This window comes from Gymnogyps californianus, chromosome 15 (assembly GCF_018139145.2).
Source record: "Gymnogyps californianus isolate 813 chromosome 15, ASM1813914v2, whole genome shotgun sequence".
NCBI classification, from domain to species: Eukaryota; Metazoa; Chordata; class Aves; order Accipitriformes; family Cathartidae; genus Gymnogyps; species Gymnogyps californianus.
Genome location: NC_059485.1, coordinates 2,184,416 through 2,202,105, shown reverse-complemented (window position 1 = coordinate 2,202,105; position 17,690 = coordinate 2,184,416). Strand labels below are relative to the sequence as shown.

Here is a 17,690-nt window from a genome sequence, read left to right as displayed (position 1 = left end):
CCCTGCTATCTCAGTACTTCATTTCATCACCTAAATTGCTCTGTTGAGTTACTCGAGGCTGCTAAAATGCCGTCATGCTACAGAGGCAACTGTATGAAGGAAATGATGTCTCTACTGAAAGTGCTCCATACAGCTGAAATCAGGCCACCTATTTAGGTGTCGGGTTTAGATTTTTCATTGTAAGCACAGAAACTTGAAACATTTTGCCCAAATGTGTTGAAAGCTACGAAGACATTAAAGATTATTCATGGAATAAATATTCATTTGCAGGAAGACTTTTTTTTTTTTTTAAACACATGAATATTTCAGGCAGCGCGTTGCAATGTGTGCAGCTGCTTACAGAAAAAGGTGATCATATTCTGAGTGCTGTTTCAATAGTTCCTAATATTAAAGACACCAGGAATGTACCTCATTTTTATGATTTAATGGCAGTTTCTGCTGAAGTTAAAATACTTCCTAGATCTTCCTTAACTGTTAACTAATTACTAGTAATGAAACATTCCCTGAGGATTAGTCTTCAAATGCTTCCCTACCAGGTGCTGTAATACTGTCACTTTGCTGATAATTTTTAACCACAAATACTGTTACACTTGTTGCCCTGAACACCAGAAAAATGTCCTTATTTTATCTGCAACTCCCCTGTCCGCTTTTTCCCATAGAAAACGCGATTACTTTGCCAACAGCATATTAATATATTGCAGCGTTACATCTTCAGCTTTCCATGTTTCACAATTTCCATTTCTGAGGTACTTTCTGTCCGGCCAGGTCCCGTCTGAGCCTGTGTGGAGCTCTGGTACCATCTAGTGTTACTGGGGAAATCCTCAACTGCTGGATGCGGCCTTTTCCTCGCTGATCTCCTGCTGGGTTTGCAGTAGGAAAAGCCTGTCGTGACAGAACGCGGCAATTAGGAGTGACCACATGCAGTGAAAACATTTCCTCTGCCAGCAGCTCCTGTTCCTGGCCATGGTGCCTCGGGATGAGCATGTCCCGGCCTGACTGGAAAGGAAGCAACTCTCCAGGCTGTGGGGAGGCATCTGGGGCCACACAGCCAGGCATGTGTGCAGGTTGTCACCTGTGGGGCCCTGGGCCACCAAGACGCCCCCCAAAAGGCGACAGGAGACGCAATGGGGCTTCACCCCCTCCCTCTTCCCCTCCTGCAGGGCCTCGCGCGTCAAGAGGACCCGCAGGACCCTGCACTGATGGCGATTTCCCTCTCATTCCACAGGAGGATGAAGGGTTTATTTAAACCCTGTGGGAGCCCCGCCGTTGAGGGAGCCGGGCCCGCACCAGGCCCTGCTCCCCGGGAGGCATGAGGCGCCCCGCTCCTGCCCTCACCCAATATGGCGGCCCCACCGCCGCTCTGCCATGCCACCCCGGTGCCAGGGCGGAAGTAGCGCGGGTAGCGTCACCGCGCGGACCCCTTCCGGGGTCGCCGCCTCGGAAGCACTTGTTTCGTTCAAAGAGTGGCGGGGTTGAGCGGCTCGAAGGCGGCGGGAGCGGCTCGGGCCCACCGGGCTGGTAGCGGGGCTGGGGTCGTACGGTGAGGGGGGAGAACGGGCAGGAATTGGGGGGGCGGGGGGGGGTAGGTCGTGATGGGAGGGGGCTGCGGGGCGAGGGAAGCAGGCGGAGGGGCCGGTTAGCTGGGGCGTGGGTTAGGGCCGACCGGGAGGCGGGAGGGAGGAGGCAGTTTGGGGGGTGCAGTTGGGGGGTGCAGTGGGCTACGTGGGGCTTGGAGCGGGGAGGGGAGAATCCAGTCGGTTGGGGGCTGTTGGGACGGTGGGGGAGGGGAGGGGGCAGGGGGCTGTTGCCTGAGGGCCGGGGGGGGGGGTTGTGGGGCGAGGGGGAATGGGGAGGCGGGGTGAGTTGGGGGTGCGCTTGTTTGAGGTTGGGGGACTGGGAGTGTGAGGGGAGGGAGCCGGCGGGTCTGCACTGGGCGTCCCTGGTGCCTTGAGCACACAGTCTGCAAGGGACAGCTAAGTTATTGTGAATAACAGTAGTTGTTATCATCAGATAGTTCTTTCAAAGGTGCTCCCACCAAAGGACTGCCAGCTCTCATCTTTTTTTTTTTTTTTTTTTTCCGCCTCTTTCTTCCATTCCTACCTCCTTGGTTTTAGGGTTCTCTCAGCTCTGGATGGAAACTGCAATGTTTTTTGAGCTGCTGACTGCAGTAAGGGTTGAACGTTTCTGTCCCTAGTGTGACTTACTCAACGTCGATGAAGAGCGTGTGTCTTGAAGAAGTCTTTTTCTTCCCTTCCTGAGGAAAGGACCTTCAAAGTGTGAACTATCTTTGTGTCCTATTTGCTGCCAAGTAGTTCCTTTCCTTTGGAGTTCAATAAAACCATGGGGCCATCGAAAGAAGAGGAAGAGCAGAGCATAATCCTGATCAGCGATGATGAAGCTGAGAGCACACTTGGGAATTCAGTTTGTTAGTAGACCCATTGGGTAAGTACTGTGCTCTTGTTGTCGATGAAGTTCTGTAAAGAACTTTTGAAATAAACTGAAGTATATTATTATGTGATATGCTTGAAATGTTTCTTTCTGCTGCTAGGAAAACAAAAATAAATATTTTAAAAAATAAATTAAACCAGGAGGAACTGCCATTATTTCATAACTTTTGGGATTTCTTTGACAGCACTACTTACCCTAAAGGATACTGCTGTATAGCTTCAAAATATTACCAACTTAGCTGAGATACAAACTTAGCTGAGACTGGGCCTTTTCAATGACAATTGGATCTGTTTTGATTACATTACCTCTGTGTTGATAGCGTGTGGAAGTTTTTTTGTCCCAGGCCACTGTACCATTCTTCTTGGCACCATATGAAATCATAAGAAAATTTGTGCCTTAAAGTGTTTTTTAAAAGTACATGTCAATAGCTGGTTGAATTTGTAATGAAGTTGTAGTTACCTTTATACTGATTTACACCACATATTCTCTTTTCTACAGAGAAGTCTGCCCTGGAAGAGGAGAAATCTGAAGAAGTTGTGGATGAGGAATGTGAACTAATGGTTACTTTCTGTAAACAAGCAAAAGTGATGCCTCATGCAAGATATGACTGTACAATACACCCGTTTGAGTATGTTCAGTGATGTGGAGGTTAATACGGGGATTTCATTTTCCACATTTAGTCTATCTTGTCAAGTAACCTTGTTAGCTTTTTAACATTTGAAAGCAGAAGTAGTGTTGGAGAAGCCTGTTTCATAAGTAACGTTCTGTTTTTCAATTCTGTAGGCGAATGGAATGTGATACTTGCTCACCCCTTGGGAAAAATGCTGATATTTGTAATCAGTGCTACTGCTACATTTGTGATAAACTAGCTTCTGAGGTAAGAAGAGCTGTAATCAAGAAATGCACAACTTTGAGTACACTAAATTACTCAACAGTCTTTTTAAAAGAAATCACTCTTAAGCACACTAAAAGAATAAATGATACATGAGATTTGATTATTTTTTTAAACAGTTCCTCTCCTAAATGTTGATATCTGTCTGCTTCACCATGCTACTAAAAACGTGGGTGCTGTCTGGGTTTATTTCTAGTAGTCCAGCCAGTTGTTGGAATAGACCTTCGCTTGGTTTAAGCAAATGTACCTCTTGTTTGCCTTAGGCACGGGAGTGTATTTCATGGAATCAGATTCCTAAATCGGACTGCTTTTCACTGCCCTAGACAAATGTCTAAACTCTTAGTTTTTCCTATCCTAAGGAGCAGGGGGGGAGGTGTTGGGTGTGTGGAGTTTGTTTGGGTTTTTCTTAGAATTCAGAAAACTTTGAACTGTGAACAAAGTTGGGGTGAACACGCAAAGAGAGTGCTCCGTTACTAATTTACAATGGGGAGGGTGCCAGTCCTAAGTGTCTCTAAGGTATTCAAGAATGACGGTAAATTACTGTGGATTTGGTTTTTTTTCTTTTTAAGCCATAGTATTGAGGTATTGCCATATTGGCCTCTTGCCCTGACTGTCAAAATACTTCACTGTGGCTTTGTCTACCTGTGTAAAGGATGAAATGGAATTGTAGTCCTTCTCTGAGAGAGAGGAACTAACTTTTGATTTGCTCAACTGGAGAGAAAAAAACCCCAAACTTTCCCTGTTTTTCACATTTTATGAAATAGTGCCAGAATTGGACAACCCCTTCCCTCTGTCACTGCAATGCACACAACAAAAGCAAATTCTGGAAGGACCAGCGTGACTTTGCCTTGGCTGGTGTTCTTGTAATGTTCAGTTTGGAGCTCACAGATATAGACGCAGACCTTCGGCATGGTGGTAAGCGTTATGCTCTCATACTGTCCTGAGAGACCTGTGGCTCACCGTGGCTACTCAGTCTGTGGCTTGATGGATGGCTTGTCTGGTCCGCAACTCTCCTTGCGAAGGCTTGCTGGATTTGTAAGGTCGCAGCTTACTGTTGCTGCTCTCTGGGCCATACTCAGACCAGACGCAGGTCTGCAGGTCCAGTTTGTGCACTTTCCTGCTTTCCTCCCTCTGGAAGAAGCAATGAAGCTTTCCTGGCCAATAAGGTTGGGTGCGAGTAACTTGCTAAATATTTTACATGGGGTACTTATGATTTTCTTTCTGTTTCTTTTAGTTTTGAAAAAATAAAAATAAAAAATCGCACTAACAGTTTCACATCTGTCTGCTCTCTTAGGAAGTCTTCTAATAAAATTTATCCAGGAACTTTCTGTGGAATATAATAAGTATCTGGTTGGAGAAAGAATGCCTCCCACACAACATGAATGCTTTTGCCTCCCAAAATTGCCTCCTGGGCAATGCAATATCTGCAGATCACGCAACATGGAGGTTGTATACAAGTAAGTGACAACAGAACTCAGCTACTAGCAGTACGTACTGGTCAGTGCAGGTTTGATTTCCTTTAGTCAAGTGATAATCAGAATCATGGCACCTGATATAGCAGAAACATAGCTGAGAGAACTTGGCCAGTGAGCTATTAAATTGCACTTGGGTGTAGTTTAAACACCCCCTTAAATACATCTTTAAATACATCTTAAATACAATTTTAAATACATCTGTTGTGCTATGCTAAGACACTTGATAATATCCCTCATTATTATAACCTGGGAAAGCATGAAAGTAAAGCCCGTGTTTTTACTAATTTGGTTTTTAGAATGGGGTTCAGCTTTTACTCGATGGAATGTGCCTTTAAAATGCTTAAAGTAATGGTTGTGCAAATACCTTTTCACTATGTTATAGATGCCTTTTAAGGAAAGGCAAGTCAATTTGCTCTCAAACTGTAGAATGGTCATAATTGGCATTTGTTTACGAAGTGCATCATTGCAGACACTTTATCTTATAGACTACTTAACTTTCTTAGGTATTCTGGAGTTTTTGCACTGGTAACAAGATTTTTAAATCAGGCAGAAAGAGAAAGTCCTAAAGCTGCTGCTGTCATGTTTCTGGGAGCAGCTAAAGAGATAGCGCTTCATAAAGACCCTGCTTTGTAAGTATCCAGTTCCACATCTAGTGTGTAATCTTCATTTCCTTCTGAAAAGGAGGAGACTAAGTGAGAGAGTTCTGGTTTTCCATTTATTAAGGGTAAGGACAACGTAAAGATCACAGCCCTGGCTGCAGCACAGTGAGAGGAAAATGAGTACACCTGAGGGAGAAATGAGATTGGTTACGGGGAGGGATTTTGGGGGGAAAAGAGAAGGTTAAAGGTTGGATGTGAGAGGAAGAAGTGAAGTGGGATTGAGTCATGAGGGGGAGAGATGATCTCCAATGAGGGGAAGGAATTTGAGACGGGAACTGGGAGGAGGGAGGGTGACAGACAGTAGATGGTGGCGGGTGGGATTAATTCCCCAGGAGAAGGTAGAGGGGCAGGGGAGCTTTCCTGAGAGGAGAATGCACAAGCTGCATTGTGTGAAGAAACATCTGCTTCTGACCTGGAAGGAAGGGAGGATGTGATGCCCCTTGGGTGATAAGTTTTAGATGCCTCCTGTAAGTCTGGAAGCTGACCTGTCATCTGGGAAGACTTAATAATAAATAAATAAAAACAGACTTTAAATACTTCAGTCTTTCCCACTTGTGCTGTTTATTTTCTTGTTTATATCATGGCTGTTTCATGCTTGATTACTGTCTAGCTTGAGCAAGGTCCCAGAGCTTCGCTTTGCAAAACCTAAATATTTCGGGGCCTTAAATTTAAGGCTTTTTATAAAGGAGAAGTAGATGTGGTCTGGGTTGGTTCAGCAGGCCAGAAACAGCAGCTCCTCTGCAATTCTTTCTGAGGAATGGTCGAGGTTTGCAAGGAGCACGCTGGATACGTTATTGGGGTAGGTCTTTCTTTGTATGCTTATTATGAGTCCCGCAGCATTCACTGTGGTTATGTGGGACGTGGTTTGGCCCTCTCATGGGATGATGATATACAGCCCTTCGGAGGCCCTGTAAAAGCAAAGATGTGCCCACGAAGGTCTAATATGGCAGGTTAGAGGGTTTGGTACTGCTTTAGTCCGCTTGGGTCGGTGCGGGGGAGGTATGCTTCAGTAGGTTGGGTACTGCTGTAAAACAGTGTTAATTCTAAAATGTGTTTTATACTTTGAGCACTTGTTTTATCTGTTTGGAATAATTTTGATTAGCATGATAGTTCCCAACGCTTCCTAAGAAAAAAGTTTTCTTAAACAGTTGAGTATAGAGAAGGGGAAAAGGCAGGAAAACCAGCCAACCAGTAATTAGTGCTTTTTTTCCTCCCCTCTTAGAAGCTGGCAGAACCTTGGTCATACTGCTTCACTAAAGATTGCTGTCCCTTGTCTGTTGCAAAGGTAAGACTTGTCTGATCATATGATGTTGAGATGACAATGGAATGGTTGCTGGCTGCAAACTTTCTGCTGGCATTTAAAATGCATTTAAAATGACTTCTGTTCAAAGGCATGAAGAAAATAAGTGAATGCTTTAGCTCTTAAAAGCCAAAAGTAAACTTGCACAGGTGTATAATCTTACAGTTCTGTAGCATCAGGAACTCTTTATCAGGGAACACAACCCCACTGTACTGTCTTAGGCGTTGTTTGAGCAGAGCAAGAATAGCCTCCTGTTGCCTGTGTGTAGACTGCAGATGGGTAGTGACAGGCAGAAGAACATAAACAACAACATGCACCGGTCTGCCTAATGAGCAGGGACTTCAGCGTGCTATCAGGTTCTACAGTCGTACACTACAAATCAGGATTTTTAGAAGCTCTGTTTAATATTAGTTCCTTTCTGTGAAGGACAAGGGCAATACCTGCCTTATTTAGAAACACATAAACATTCCAGCCCTTCTCTGTTGCCTCAAAGGAGAATAACTCAATGGGGAACTCAAAGCCAAGAAGATGGATTAATTTTTGACTGTAGTCTAGGAGTGTTCTGTAAGGCCAGACCAGAAGGTGGTGTCAGGTAGCTGCTTGTGGTTATTAAGCCGAAGAGTAAATAGTGTCTGTTAAAGATCAAAACAGCAGCCTTGTCGTACTCCGCTGGGATGGAGCAGTCAGGGATGTAACATAGTAAAGTTCCCCCAGAGGCTAATGAATGAGGACATCTAGCTCACTTGGCTTCATTTCTCATTTTAGCTTTGTATTTCACCTTTAACCCGAAATTCACTTGCAACAGAAGGTTAATGAATTAAGAATTAACTTTTTTCAGGAGCACTCAAAAACAATTATACATTCTCACCTCTTATTTGAAACTAATGACAGGTATAACCTAAATCCTATATCAGTTTTCATTTTAAATGACTGTTCTTGAATTTTTTAATTTCTTACTTTAAAAGAACAGGAAAAGGAATTGTTTGCCTCCCTCCCCCAATTTTAAAAGAGTAAACTCTTCTTTGTGTCAGTGTGTTATCTCCAGTTTTCTGTTAAGACAAAAATGGTTTCACTAGCTGTGAAGCTGCCAGGAGCTCAGGTTGATCAGGTTGCTTATCGGGTTCGTCATGTGTTTCTGCAGCGTTTCTCGCATATACTCACTGGGGATCTTTGTTTTAAAACTTAAGACCACAGAACCTTGGTTTCACTGGTGTTTAAAAATAGTAACAGAAGAGCAATACTATTATTCACTACAAATCTTAAAGCACAAATTTAAATATAATCCCAACTGTCTGACACTTAACCAAAAAAAAAAAAAAAAACCAACCAACTTCTGTAGAATAGTTTCCCATAGGATTAAAAAAAAACCCGCAACAACTTAATAGTAATTCATCTGATTTTAAGAGATTTTGATTTTTCTTTTTTTTTCTTTTCAAAACATAGGATCACAACACAACTTCAGAGGATGCTGGTGTTGTGTGACTTTCCAAAAAATTTGTATGAAAAGTTTGTTAACTTTTTTCAGTCCATCTCACTTCCATGTCACTGTTTTGGCTTCTCAAATAGGTATGTTCTTTGTTTTTTGTTTACAGAATATATTTTTATATAGTTGCCTGATTTGAAAACAGCTATATAGAATGGTTCTTTCACTGATAGTGTTAGGTGTGAGCATTTTATAGGAAGATTTCAGTATTAGTTGTTCTGTATTTGTCCTGTCCTTACAGGAAAAGTTTTTGTTTGATGCTATGGCTAAGTTGTTGTCCATATAGCTTTTTTCTTTATTTTTTTTTTTTCCCCAGAAGTGAACTTTAAACCTCAATGTTTTATTGGTAAATCTTCATGTTACTTCAGGGAAATAAACTGTGGTGTACAAACAAAACATGGTTAAAAATGACTTTATTTTTGTACTTCCAGCTTGAATGTTGTGCCATGGGACCATGTATTACTGACCACTGTTTTAAAAGGCCAGAACATCACTGGTCAAAGAACACAGAAAGGAAGAAAAGTATTTCTGTGGGAAACACTCCCTGTTATAGAGGCTCGAGTGGAGAAATTGGTAGACAAAAAAAAGTAAGATCAGTTTGGTCATGTTTTGGATTTTTCATTTTATGAACTCAACTGTTACATTTTGCATGGTTTGACTGCAGTATAGTGTTTTCCTAACATCTGCAGGAGTCTTGTATAATGGGGAAACATATGAAACAAAGACACATTTGAAGCTGTTCATGCCCATTACTTCTTATCAACAAGGCCAGTAGCTTTTTGAAGGTTTTCAAAGCAGAATTGAGCCCTTTGAACACTTCAGGACCAGAAAAGAATGTTGAAGTGGATAACTTCTTTGTTTCCGTAACCCCAGTAGGTTTTGGATGTTGATGTTTAAAACAAATTCTGTTCATCAAAGGCTGACTAGATGGAAGACAGCAAAAAAGTACGTTCTTGTCTCTGGGTCTTCAGAAGTCTGTATTCAAAAGAATACAGTCCACTTAAAGAATTAAATTGAAAGGCAACCTCCTGTTTTATTTTGCCAGAGTACAGCGATAATCTGTGGATAGCTTCTTGGAACTTATTTCCAACTGTCTCTTTCTGCCAGTTGTATTTCTATCCTATTGTGCAATGTCTCTTGTGTGGGAAGATCTACTGTTTTGCTTCATTAATTGTAGTAAATATTTGATTGACCTGTATATAGCTTTGCACTTCCTTCCTCTTCCTACTCACTCTCTCTTTTTCTCCCCAGTTATAAAGAAGTTGTTCGCTACCTGAGAGCGGTGAAATGCAATGATACCAAAGGGTAAATGGCTTTTTTTCTCTTCTTCGCCCCCCCACGCCCATTTGTTTCTTTACCTTAAGATTTTGTCCTAGTCTGTGTTTCTTCAATATGTAATAAACTGGCAGAATGAAAAGCAGTAGGATTGTGGCAGCTGTTTGCTAAGTCAAAGCAGTGCTGCATTGAACTAACTTCTGCCTTATCAGATGTAAATTACTGGTGGTCAAGCATAATCAGATCTATACATACATGTTGTAAAACTTTCATGTTAACGACAATCAAATATTCATTTCTTTCTTCTTTCCAGGTTAAGAGACCTTCGAGATAAAATCCCATTCTATTTGTGTAAAACTGGAGACTTCCTCGATGCTGCGCATTCGCTGTTGTTTCCCGTCAATAGCCTCGCCTGCTGTACTGCCTGCCGGATAACGCCTTTTCAGTTTGAGGTCTACCTGAAGATGTTCAGAACAGGCAGTGTCCCCACTGGAAAGGATATGCTAGACTCTGGGCCCTGGATTACAGTTGGCAAGTGTGATTTCTTGCTTACATATGTTTAGAACCTTACTTAATTACAGCTTTTTACTTTTTCATTAAATCTAGTAACATTCTGAGGGACTCTGAACCCAACTATAAACTGTCCAGACTAATGCGTGGTACATAACACTAGGCAGGAAGAATGTCTTTATATTTGAGCATGAATTTGTTTAGTACACTTCACACAAAACACTAGTTTTGTCAGCTGTGAAGTTGTTTTGCTGAAAGCAACCTATTAAAAGAAAATACAAAGCGCTCTATTACATCATGGCATTACCACTGGCAGTGTGTAACTTAGCATTGTGGTATGTCTCAGCCTTGACCTTGAGAATAAAAGCTTCCTGATCGAAAGGGTTTCATGATCTGTGTATTACATTCTGTCATTAGTTCAGCCACTGCGATCATCTGTCTTGGTGTGTGCTACTTGTCAAGGTGTATTCTGAAATGAAAGATTTATTTTGGAGATGTTCAACTACTAGTAGAATTCCTAAAAGTATGAGATACTGACAGCGTGTATCGCACGGTACTGTGGTGTACATAATGAAGACTTCGTTCTGGGTCACCTGCTGTGATGGCTTAGTCTAAATTGTATTCAGTTCTTTGCAGCTTTCCGGGATAGCATTTTACAGTTGATGTTGTTTTTCTCTTCAGAACCTACAAAATATTGTAAAATAGCTGTAGACACTTGTTTGTCCCTTTTTTTGTTAGGTTTCTGTAGAAACGTATCTGTAACTAAGTTAACATCTTGTTTGTGTTCACACTCTATAGTTATTCAGGGAATATAAGATATGTTTTGGATTTTTTCTTCTTGCAGGGTCTCCCTTGAAAGATGGTGTTCTAATTAAGCAGGCGCTCAAACTCCTTTACAGCAATGTGTCACTATACAGGAATGTGAGTCTGTATTAAAACTGTGTTTCTGTGGCCTGTGGAGTGTTTCTGTATATTACCTGTTGTGTCCAGTTGCTTCTCTAATGCAAGGATTTACTATCAGAACCCTTTTCTCTCTGAATAGTTTACACCTCTGAACGGATTTGACTTTGTAAAACAAATGTTCTGCTGTGTTTCAGCCTAAATGCTGGAGTTCCCTCATCATGATCTTAGGTAGTAGCAGTTTGCTGGAAAAAAGTGGGCACCTACATCCCCTATCCCTGAAAGAGCCACCGCTTGACTTCCAAAAGGTAACTGAAACAGTACTGTGAAATGGGAGAATCTGTTGCCTTGGTTTTATACAAGACTTCATTTGATGTGGGCATTGGCTCATTCTTCTAAATACTAAGGTTAACTTCACAGCGCCTCATCAAGTGCTCTTGTGGTATGTGCCAAATGTGACACTTTGCAAAATGTTGTGATTCAGGAGTGTTAAATGCAACAGTAAACAGATTAACTCTGCTTGCAGCTCAGTGCCTGGTGCTGATTCTATATCTTTTAACGTTGAGATGGATCAGATAACAAAATGGATAGGAAAGCAGTTTAAGAAAAATGTGTTCAGATAGTCCTAAAGAGTCAGTATCTGGGTATTTTCTTCACAGGAACAGAAATAGCTGTCTGCTAAGCATAGTGGGTTAAAATGGAGATGTTATGTGATATAGTTTGGTTAGTGATGTAGAGCTTCAACTTCCCTTGAGTATGGTGTTGAACAGTCAACCTCATCTGTAAAAATGCTGAAAAAATAAGTAAAAGCACATTAAAGAACCATCTTCGGCACAGTTTGATGTTTGTAGAGTATCTGGACATCCTTCCCCTTTACTTGTGACTCACTACTTCTATTGCAGGGGGTGCTCGCTGCCAGTGGCGGCCTTTTGGAGGAACTGAAGGCAAAAATTAATGTTTCTTTACCACCTGCTATTTTCTCTCCTCATGTAAGTGTGCACGTGGCAATAAGGAAATTTACCATTTGTTTTAATGTGCTTGAAGATACAGCAGTATTGAAAACAGTTGGATTATTATGAAAAGCTTTTAAGAGGGGGCTTGAAGATTTTTGGGGGGAATCGGCATAAGACTGTTCTTAGCGCAGTCTAAAGGCTAGAGCAGATATCTGAAGGTAAGAAAACTATTAGGGTCTGTTCTGGTCTGACACCATCTTCAACCTAGGACAAGTCTTACTTTATCACTGTCCAAATTTATGCATTTATAAAGTGGGAGGGCTGGTAATAATTCCTTCTGTCTTAACTTCTCACAGGGTGATCTTGTGTTGTTTGATTCAAATGGGAGACTATCCTTTGAGACGTGACAGTGTGTGTGTCTCAAAACTCGGAATAGCCCAGAATTTCTAAACTTGTTTTTAATGATGGTTTCAAGTATAGTGGAACGTGTTTAAAGATGGCTTGAAATATATTCTATATTGAATACAGTCAATACATCTAAGGAGCTATCTTATTCTTTTTTACTTCTTTTGAGGAAATTTAGCTTACTCTCCAAATATGTGACTCCTGGGCCAGAAATTTTTTTCCTCTTTAATTCTAATTCTGCTTTTGTGACAGTGTGAGACTTCATGTTTCTGTGAGGACTTTGGGAGCACCAGGTGAAACATGCTATATAAATAGAATTACCTGTTCTATTTCCCCTTCTTTTGGTCTTCATAAGATTCTTGTGGATGTCGTGTCTGATTGGAGTGGTAGTAACTTAGTGCTGATTCGACTGGATACGATATACAAGTAGTGGGAAAGTGGGCTTTTAAATATATGTCTCTTCTTGTTGATCTCTCTTCCTGTAGTTGCACCATGAGGCTTGTCTTATTCTCGCAGTACAAGCAGTACAACAGATGCTTTTTTGTGATCTTCCATACTTGACTTCCTTCTTAGAGATAGCCCTGGCTTTTGGGGTGAGTCCTAGATACTGATTTCTGTTCTAAGAGATTAAAGCAAATGATATTTAAAATCTGTGTAACACCAACTTGGAGATTTTTACATACATTTAACTTGGGTTTGTTCCCCTTTAGCTTTGCTGACCTTTAATTTATTCTGTTTTTTAAGAAATGATTGGCAATTAGGTTAGATCACTGGTCTTGTTTTGTCTCTTCCTAGAATAACTTTTGGGCTCTGAGGCTGTTATTGGACCATCTTTCCTATGAAGAACATGTTCTCCATGGCACCGTCAACCTGATTTTGAGAGATCTAAATCGTCAGAAAGCAACAATGCTAAAACTGTGAGTAAACGCTTGCTCCCTGAAGCCTGTTTGTTTACGGAAACAGTAAGAGCAGTCCCGCAGCAGTAACATTTAGCAGAGATGTAATCCTTAGCTCTTTGAAACCAGCCACCCCAGTGCTTTGGGTAAGTCAAGAATGCAAATAAGATGCTAGGAATCAATAGAAAAGTTGTCTCTGAACAGCTGTGTTCTGTTTCCTGGTTCTGTATTGCTTAGGTGGCAAAACCTTGGTCCCCAGTACGTGGGTGAATTCCTTTGCCTGTTCCTGACTTGCAGACATAAGAAGATGCAATCCATTGGCCTGTTCACTCTGAATATTATTACAGAGAACCTGCACATGTAAGTGTGAATCTTCATCGTAGCCAAACAGAAAATCATTATGTGTTGCAACACTGATGGTAGTTTTCTCCTAATTAACAGTCTTAACTCACAATTCATTCTTGTTTTTTATTATACCCTGTTATTAGTAGCGGTAAAGATAGTGAACACGATGTTTTGGGTAGATTTGAAATTGTTCTATGTCACCTGTTGCAACCAAATGGCCTTCTCGCTTCCCAGTGCCCAGTGTTATGAAAACATGTTATCTGCTCTTGGCAGCCCTCACCAGTTATCAAGATTACATATGGTACAGTCTAGTTCTGTTACTTAAATATCATTGTCATCAACAACAGCCAAAAAACCTTTAATTAGGACTTACAGCGAAGCAGTTACAGGACTCTAAGGAGGCATAATACCGCATAAAACTTTATTTAGAGAAAATAGTTAAAAGTAGCTCAAAATGTATATTATTGTGTATCTACAGGAATACAGTGCGTGTACAGATGTCAACATTTCTCTTAAACTTGTAAGAAATACTTCACATGGTGGTGAGGGAGTAGATCCCCACCAAAAACTAAAGATTCAGGAACATATGTGCGCTGTAATGCAAACTGAGGGCAGCATTAGGTTTGTGCCTGTCATTCTTTTCTTTTTGAAAGAGAGACCACTTGCTCTGCAGCAGCGCAAAGCTTCAGTGGGTGGGGAAAACAGAGTTCTGAAAAAGTCTGAGTTATTCATTTAGATTACAAATGATAATAAAACACTGATGTGTCACTCTTGGAACCGCTAGCTGTTGATAAGTATAATCCTTGCTCTCCTGTGTTATGCAGTAAAGCATTATAGGCTTTAGAGTGATCGACTTTTATGTATTGACATAATAGTTTTAAAATGAATTGACTCTGTGGTTGTATACTGGAAGGCAGAGTAATTGCTTGCTCTGGCACTTTTAATTCACACGTAGCTGATGGCAGCAGAGTGATGTTGAGAATTCACCTCTTAGTAACTGTCTTAAGTGGAAATCACGGACACGTAAGTTGACCTTCTTTGTGAAATGCTTCTGTTTCTTCTCTCCAGCCTTTGCTGTGTGTAGCTGAGAAAACAAAATACCTAATTTCACTCAGTTGTGTACGAGCTAAGTTGTATTTAACAAATTTGCAATTCCATTAATTGTCATCTTCTTGTTTTGCGAGGCTTTACAGTATGCTCTAGCAGTGATCCCACCTGATGAAATTCTGTTTCTTACGGTCTATCTTTGTGTTAATTATTTTACTGTACCTCTGATGCTGAAATCATCTCCATTTGGAAGTTAAAGTGAATTGTTGGATTAGCCTTCTTGTAAAGCTTTGAGTAATGCAAAACTCAGAGTGGCTGAGGCTGGGGGCAGGTCTGTCCCTCTGAGAAAATGGATCAAGAATCTGTATCTGTGTTTCAGGTGTCCGTGGGCAAAGCATCTGTGCAACTTCTTTCACAATGCAGTGAGTATCTCTATTTTAGAATTTAACAACAAAGCATATCAATGACAACTAATATTGCTTATCAATTAGCTATTTAAATATATCAGTTGATATATCGTGTATCAAATATATCATATGTCAATGTCATTTTTTATAACATTATTATAAAAATTACTGAAGTATACTAACTAGTTTTTTTTTTCTCTGCCCAGGGATTAAGGCACCTGCCCCTTGGCACCACAGCTCATCATGAAGTCTCAAAGTTCATAAACATTTTTGAAAAACTGTAATTTGGCAAAATCTTCAGGAATATTTTCCAATTTGTCTTAATCTGAGAAATCTCTTCCTGGCGTCCCTTGCATTCTGCTTTGGTTGTCATCTCCAAAAACATTCGGCTAAAAACTGACTTCGGACAAATCCAAAAATGAGATCCTCGGTTAAGGTGGTGAACAGTGGCTGTATTCCAGCAGACGTGTTTTGGAAATTTCCTTTCTTGCAGGTCCATGTATTAAGCAGTTGTTTAGAGAGGTAGCGGGTTTAAGGTTTTTTTCTAAAAAAGCCAGTCTACAGGGAGATGCTGATCAGGGGGGGAATGAGGGGAGAGAAACACGGAGGAAGTAGAAAGCACCACGAGTCTTTACTTCTGTTGTGTCGCACAGATGCGCTGTGGGCGAGATGTCTGCAGCAGAACAACTGCTGAGGCAGCAGAAGTTTAAAAAAGGAAAACCGCCTCTCCGCGGGTGTACAACAGCACGCATTAAAATGCTGTTTGCACACCCTCTTTCATTTAGTGTATAATTATAAAAAATAAACCACTCTTGAGGCTGAAGGACATTAACTGAAGCTTTCTTACTTGCTTTCAAGAAACCAGATTCAGGAAGGCCTAATGCAGTAAATAGCTTGTTTTGTTTGTAAATAAAAAAAAATCTACTTTTCAGGGTTTTCCAATTGTGGGGCTTTTGTTTTTATTTTCTACAATAGGTGACTGTTAGACTGGTGCTGATGGCTCTCTGGGTTACTCAAATCCTTATTATAGTGGTAAGTTTAAGAGTTAACTTTTGAACTGTGGAGGTAGAAATAGAGAAATATTTCTAGCCTGGTTTATACTCTTCTTTGCCCCGCTATGATACCTGTCTGCACTGGTTTGGCAGTCGGGGGAGAAAAAACCTTTATATGTGATGAACTGTATTTTGCACATTTAAGGCTTTCAGTGGCTTTTGCAGCTTTTGTTATCCTAAATAAGCTACACTATTATTCAAGTTTTCTACAAAAGTGTACATGTATCTAAATCAACACAATGTTAAGTAAAACTCCACAGAAATTCTGCCGTTACGTTGTCAGTTCTGTTTGGGGTTTTTTTGTTTGTTTTTTGTTGTTGTTTTGTTTTTTGTTTTTTTGTTTTTTTTTTTTTTTAAAAACAGTTGCTGTACCTTTATCTCGTGCTGTCCAAGTTCAGCCAGGACAAGCAGAGGTCAGTGAAGTCCCCTGATACTCAGGAATCTTGTTCTGCTGATTGTCAGCAGGGCTGGCCACGTGGTGTCTTGTTCTGGCTGTGCTCCTAACGATGCGCTGTGGTGTTTCATCCCGGTTTCCAAGAGAAGTGTTTTTTGCACGTTCCTGATAATATGATCTTTCTCGCCTCACCTGCCCGAGTAGTAGAAGGTCCCGGTTCCTGTTATGGCTGAGGGGGAGGAAAAAAAAAAAAAGAGGGGGAAGGAACCTGCAAACACTGATCTTCTTCGTAGACACTGTATCTGTGTTCTCTGCTTTGCCCTGGTGTAAGAGCTTTCCTTTCTCGAGCTGCAGTCTGGCCGGTCACGCTCTCTGGGTGCTGTCCCAGCAACGCAGAGAGGTTGGGCAGCCGACTGCCCACAAGGCTCCCGTTCTGAACTCCAAATTTTGTTAGTCCCTGGGCATGCTAACGATAGGGTGTTACATCGTGCTTTGTCACTTTGCTGTGGGTGTAAAAAGACAACAGCAAAAGCAAGTGAGCCCTAATATCAGACTGAACTTAGACTGGGTGTAGACTCCAACGTCGCCCTGTTCAGTGCCCCGTACAGGACCAGGTGAGGGCCGGTGTTGTGTTACCCCTTCGAGCCTGGATTTACCATCACAAGGAAAGGCTAGGAACTGCTTATTTACTGTCAGTAAATAGCATATCTATTCATTATTTATCTGCTTCTGAATTTTAATGAATTATAGCAGCCCTTATAGCGAGGATTATACTATAGATAATGATATAATCTTTTATGTATGAGAAGAAGACTTTCTCTGAAGATCTGCACTTGACTTTGGGCAGGGGTTGGACAGACAGGTACAGTCATTACAATCAACGACAGTGGAAAACATCTTCCTGGTACCCTGAGACTCTGACTAGTATAACCCCAAAGGTAAATTGAAGGCTGATCTCGTCTGCTTTGCTCCAGGTATAATTGAGATGAACAGAGCTCATTAAAAATTGAAACGCGTAGTTTGGAGAGGAAAATGGGCACCTAGAGCTGTCTCATCCAAATATTGTATTTTAGCAAACAGAACTCTGCTGTGTACAGCTGATACTGCCAAACAATAAATAGAACATTTGCAAGTAAGTGCCTGTATCGAAAATAAAATTTCATCTGAAAATAGTGAAATTGTCTGATGTTCTTAAAGTCTGCGCTGGGAATGCCATCATCTAGCCCAGGAGCGTAATGTACCTGCCTGG

The 17,690-nt window shown here is 41.2% G+C and overlaps 1 protein-coding gene across 2 annotated transcripts; it reads left to right on the top strand.

The window, feature by feature from the left end:
• The first annotated feature begins 1,528 nt into the window (after positions 1-1,528).
• Positions 1,529-16,309, top strand: LOC127022515 (uncharacterized). Of its 2 annotated transcripts, XM_050906146.1 has the most exons (20): positions 1,529-1,540; positions 2,115-2,442; positions 2,947-3,076; positions 3,232-3,325; positions 4,105-4,255; positions 4,635-4,797; positions 5,319-5,444; positions 6,697-6,759; positions 8,218-8,340; positions 8,689-8,844; positions 9,509-9,562; positions 9,846-10,063; positions 10,887-10,963; positions 11,140-11,250; positions 11,845-11,931; positions 12,786-12,893; positions 13,096-13,217; positions 13,434-13,556; positions 14,968-15,010; positions 15,202-16,309. In XM_050906146.1, the coding sequence occupies exons 3-20, from the start codon at positions 3,006-3,008 to the stop codon at positions 15,277-15,279; spliced, it is 1,968 nt and encodes a 655-aa protein (XP_050762103.1). In that variant the 5' UTR covers positions 1,529-1,540; positions 2,115-2,442; positions 2,947-3,005; the 3' UTR covers positions 15,280-16,309. The 2 variants fall into 2 exon arrangements, with proteins under 2 accessions (XP_050762103.1, XP_050762105.1); XM_050906148.1 differs by lacking the exon at positions 12,786-12,893.
• The last annotated feature ends 1,381 nt before the right edge of the window (positions 16,310-17,690 follow it).

What these genes read in the sequence shown, in the direction of transcription:
- LOC127022515 (XM_050906146.1), top strand. Translation starts at nt 3,006, where the DNA reads ATGGTTACTTTCTGTAAACAAGCAAAAGTGATGCCTCATGCAAGATAT. An exon ending in CACCGCTTGACTTCCAAAAG is followed by an intron (nt 11,251 to 11,844) that starts GTAACTGAAACA and finishes CTTCTATTGCAG; the next exon opens with GGGGTGCTCGCTGCCAGTGG. An exon ending in AAAGCAACAATGCTAAAACT is followed by an intron (nt 13,218 to 13,433) that starts GTGAGTAAACGC and finishes TGTATTGCTTAG; the next exon opens with GTGGCAAAACCTTGGTCCCC.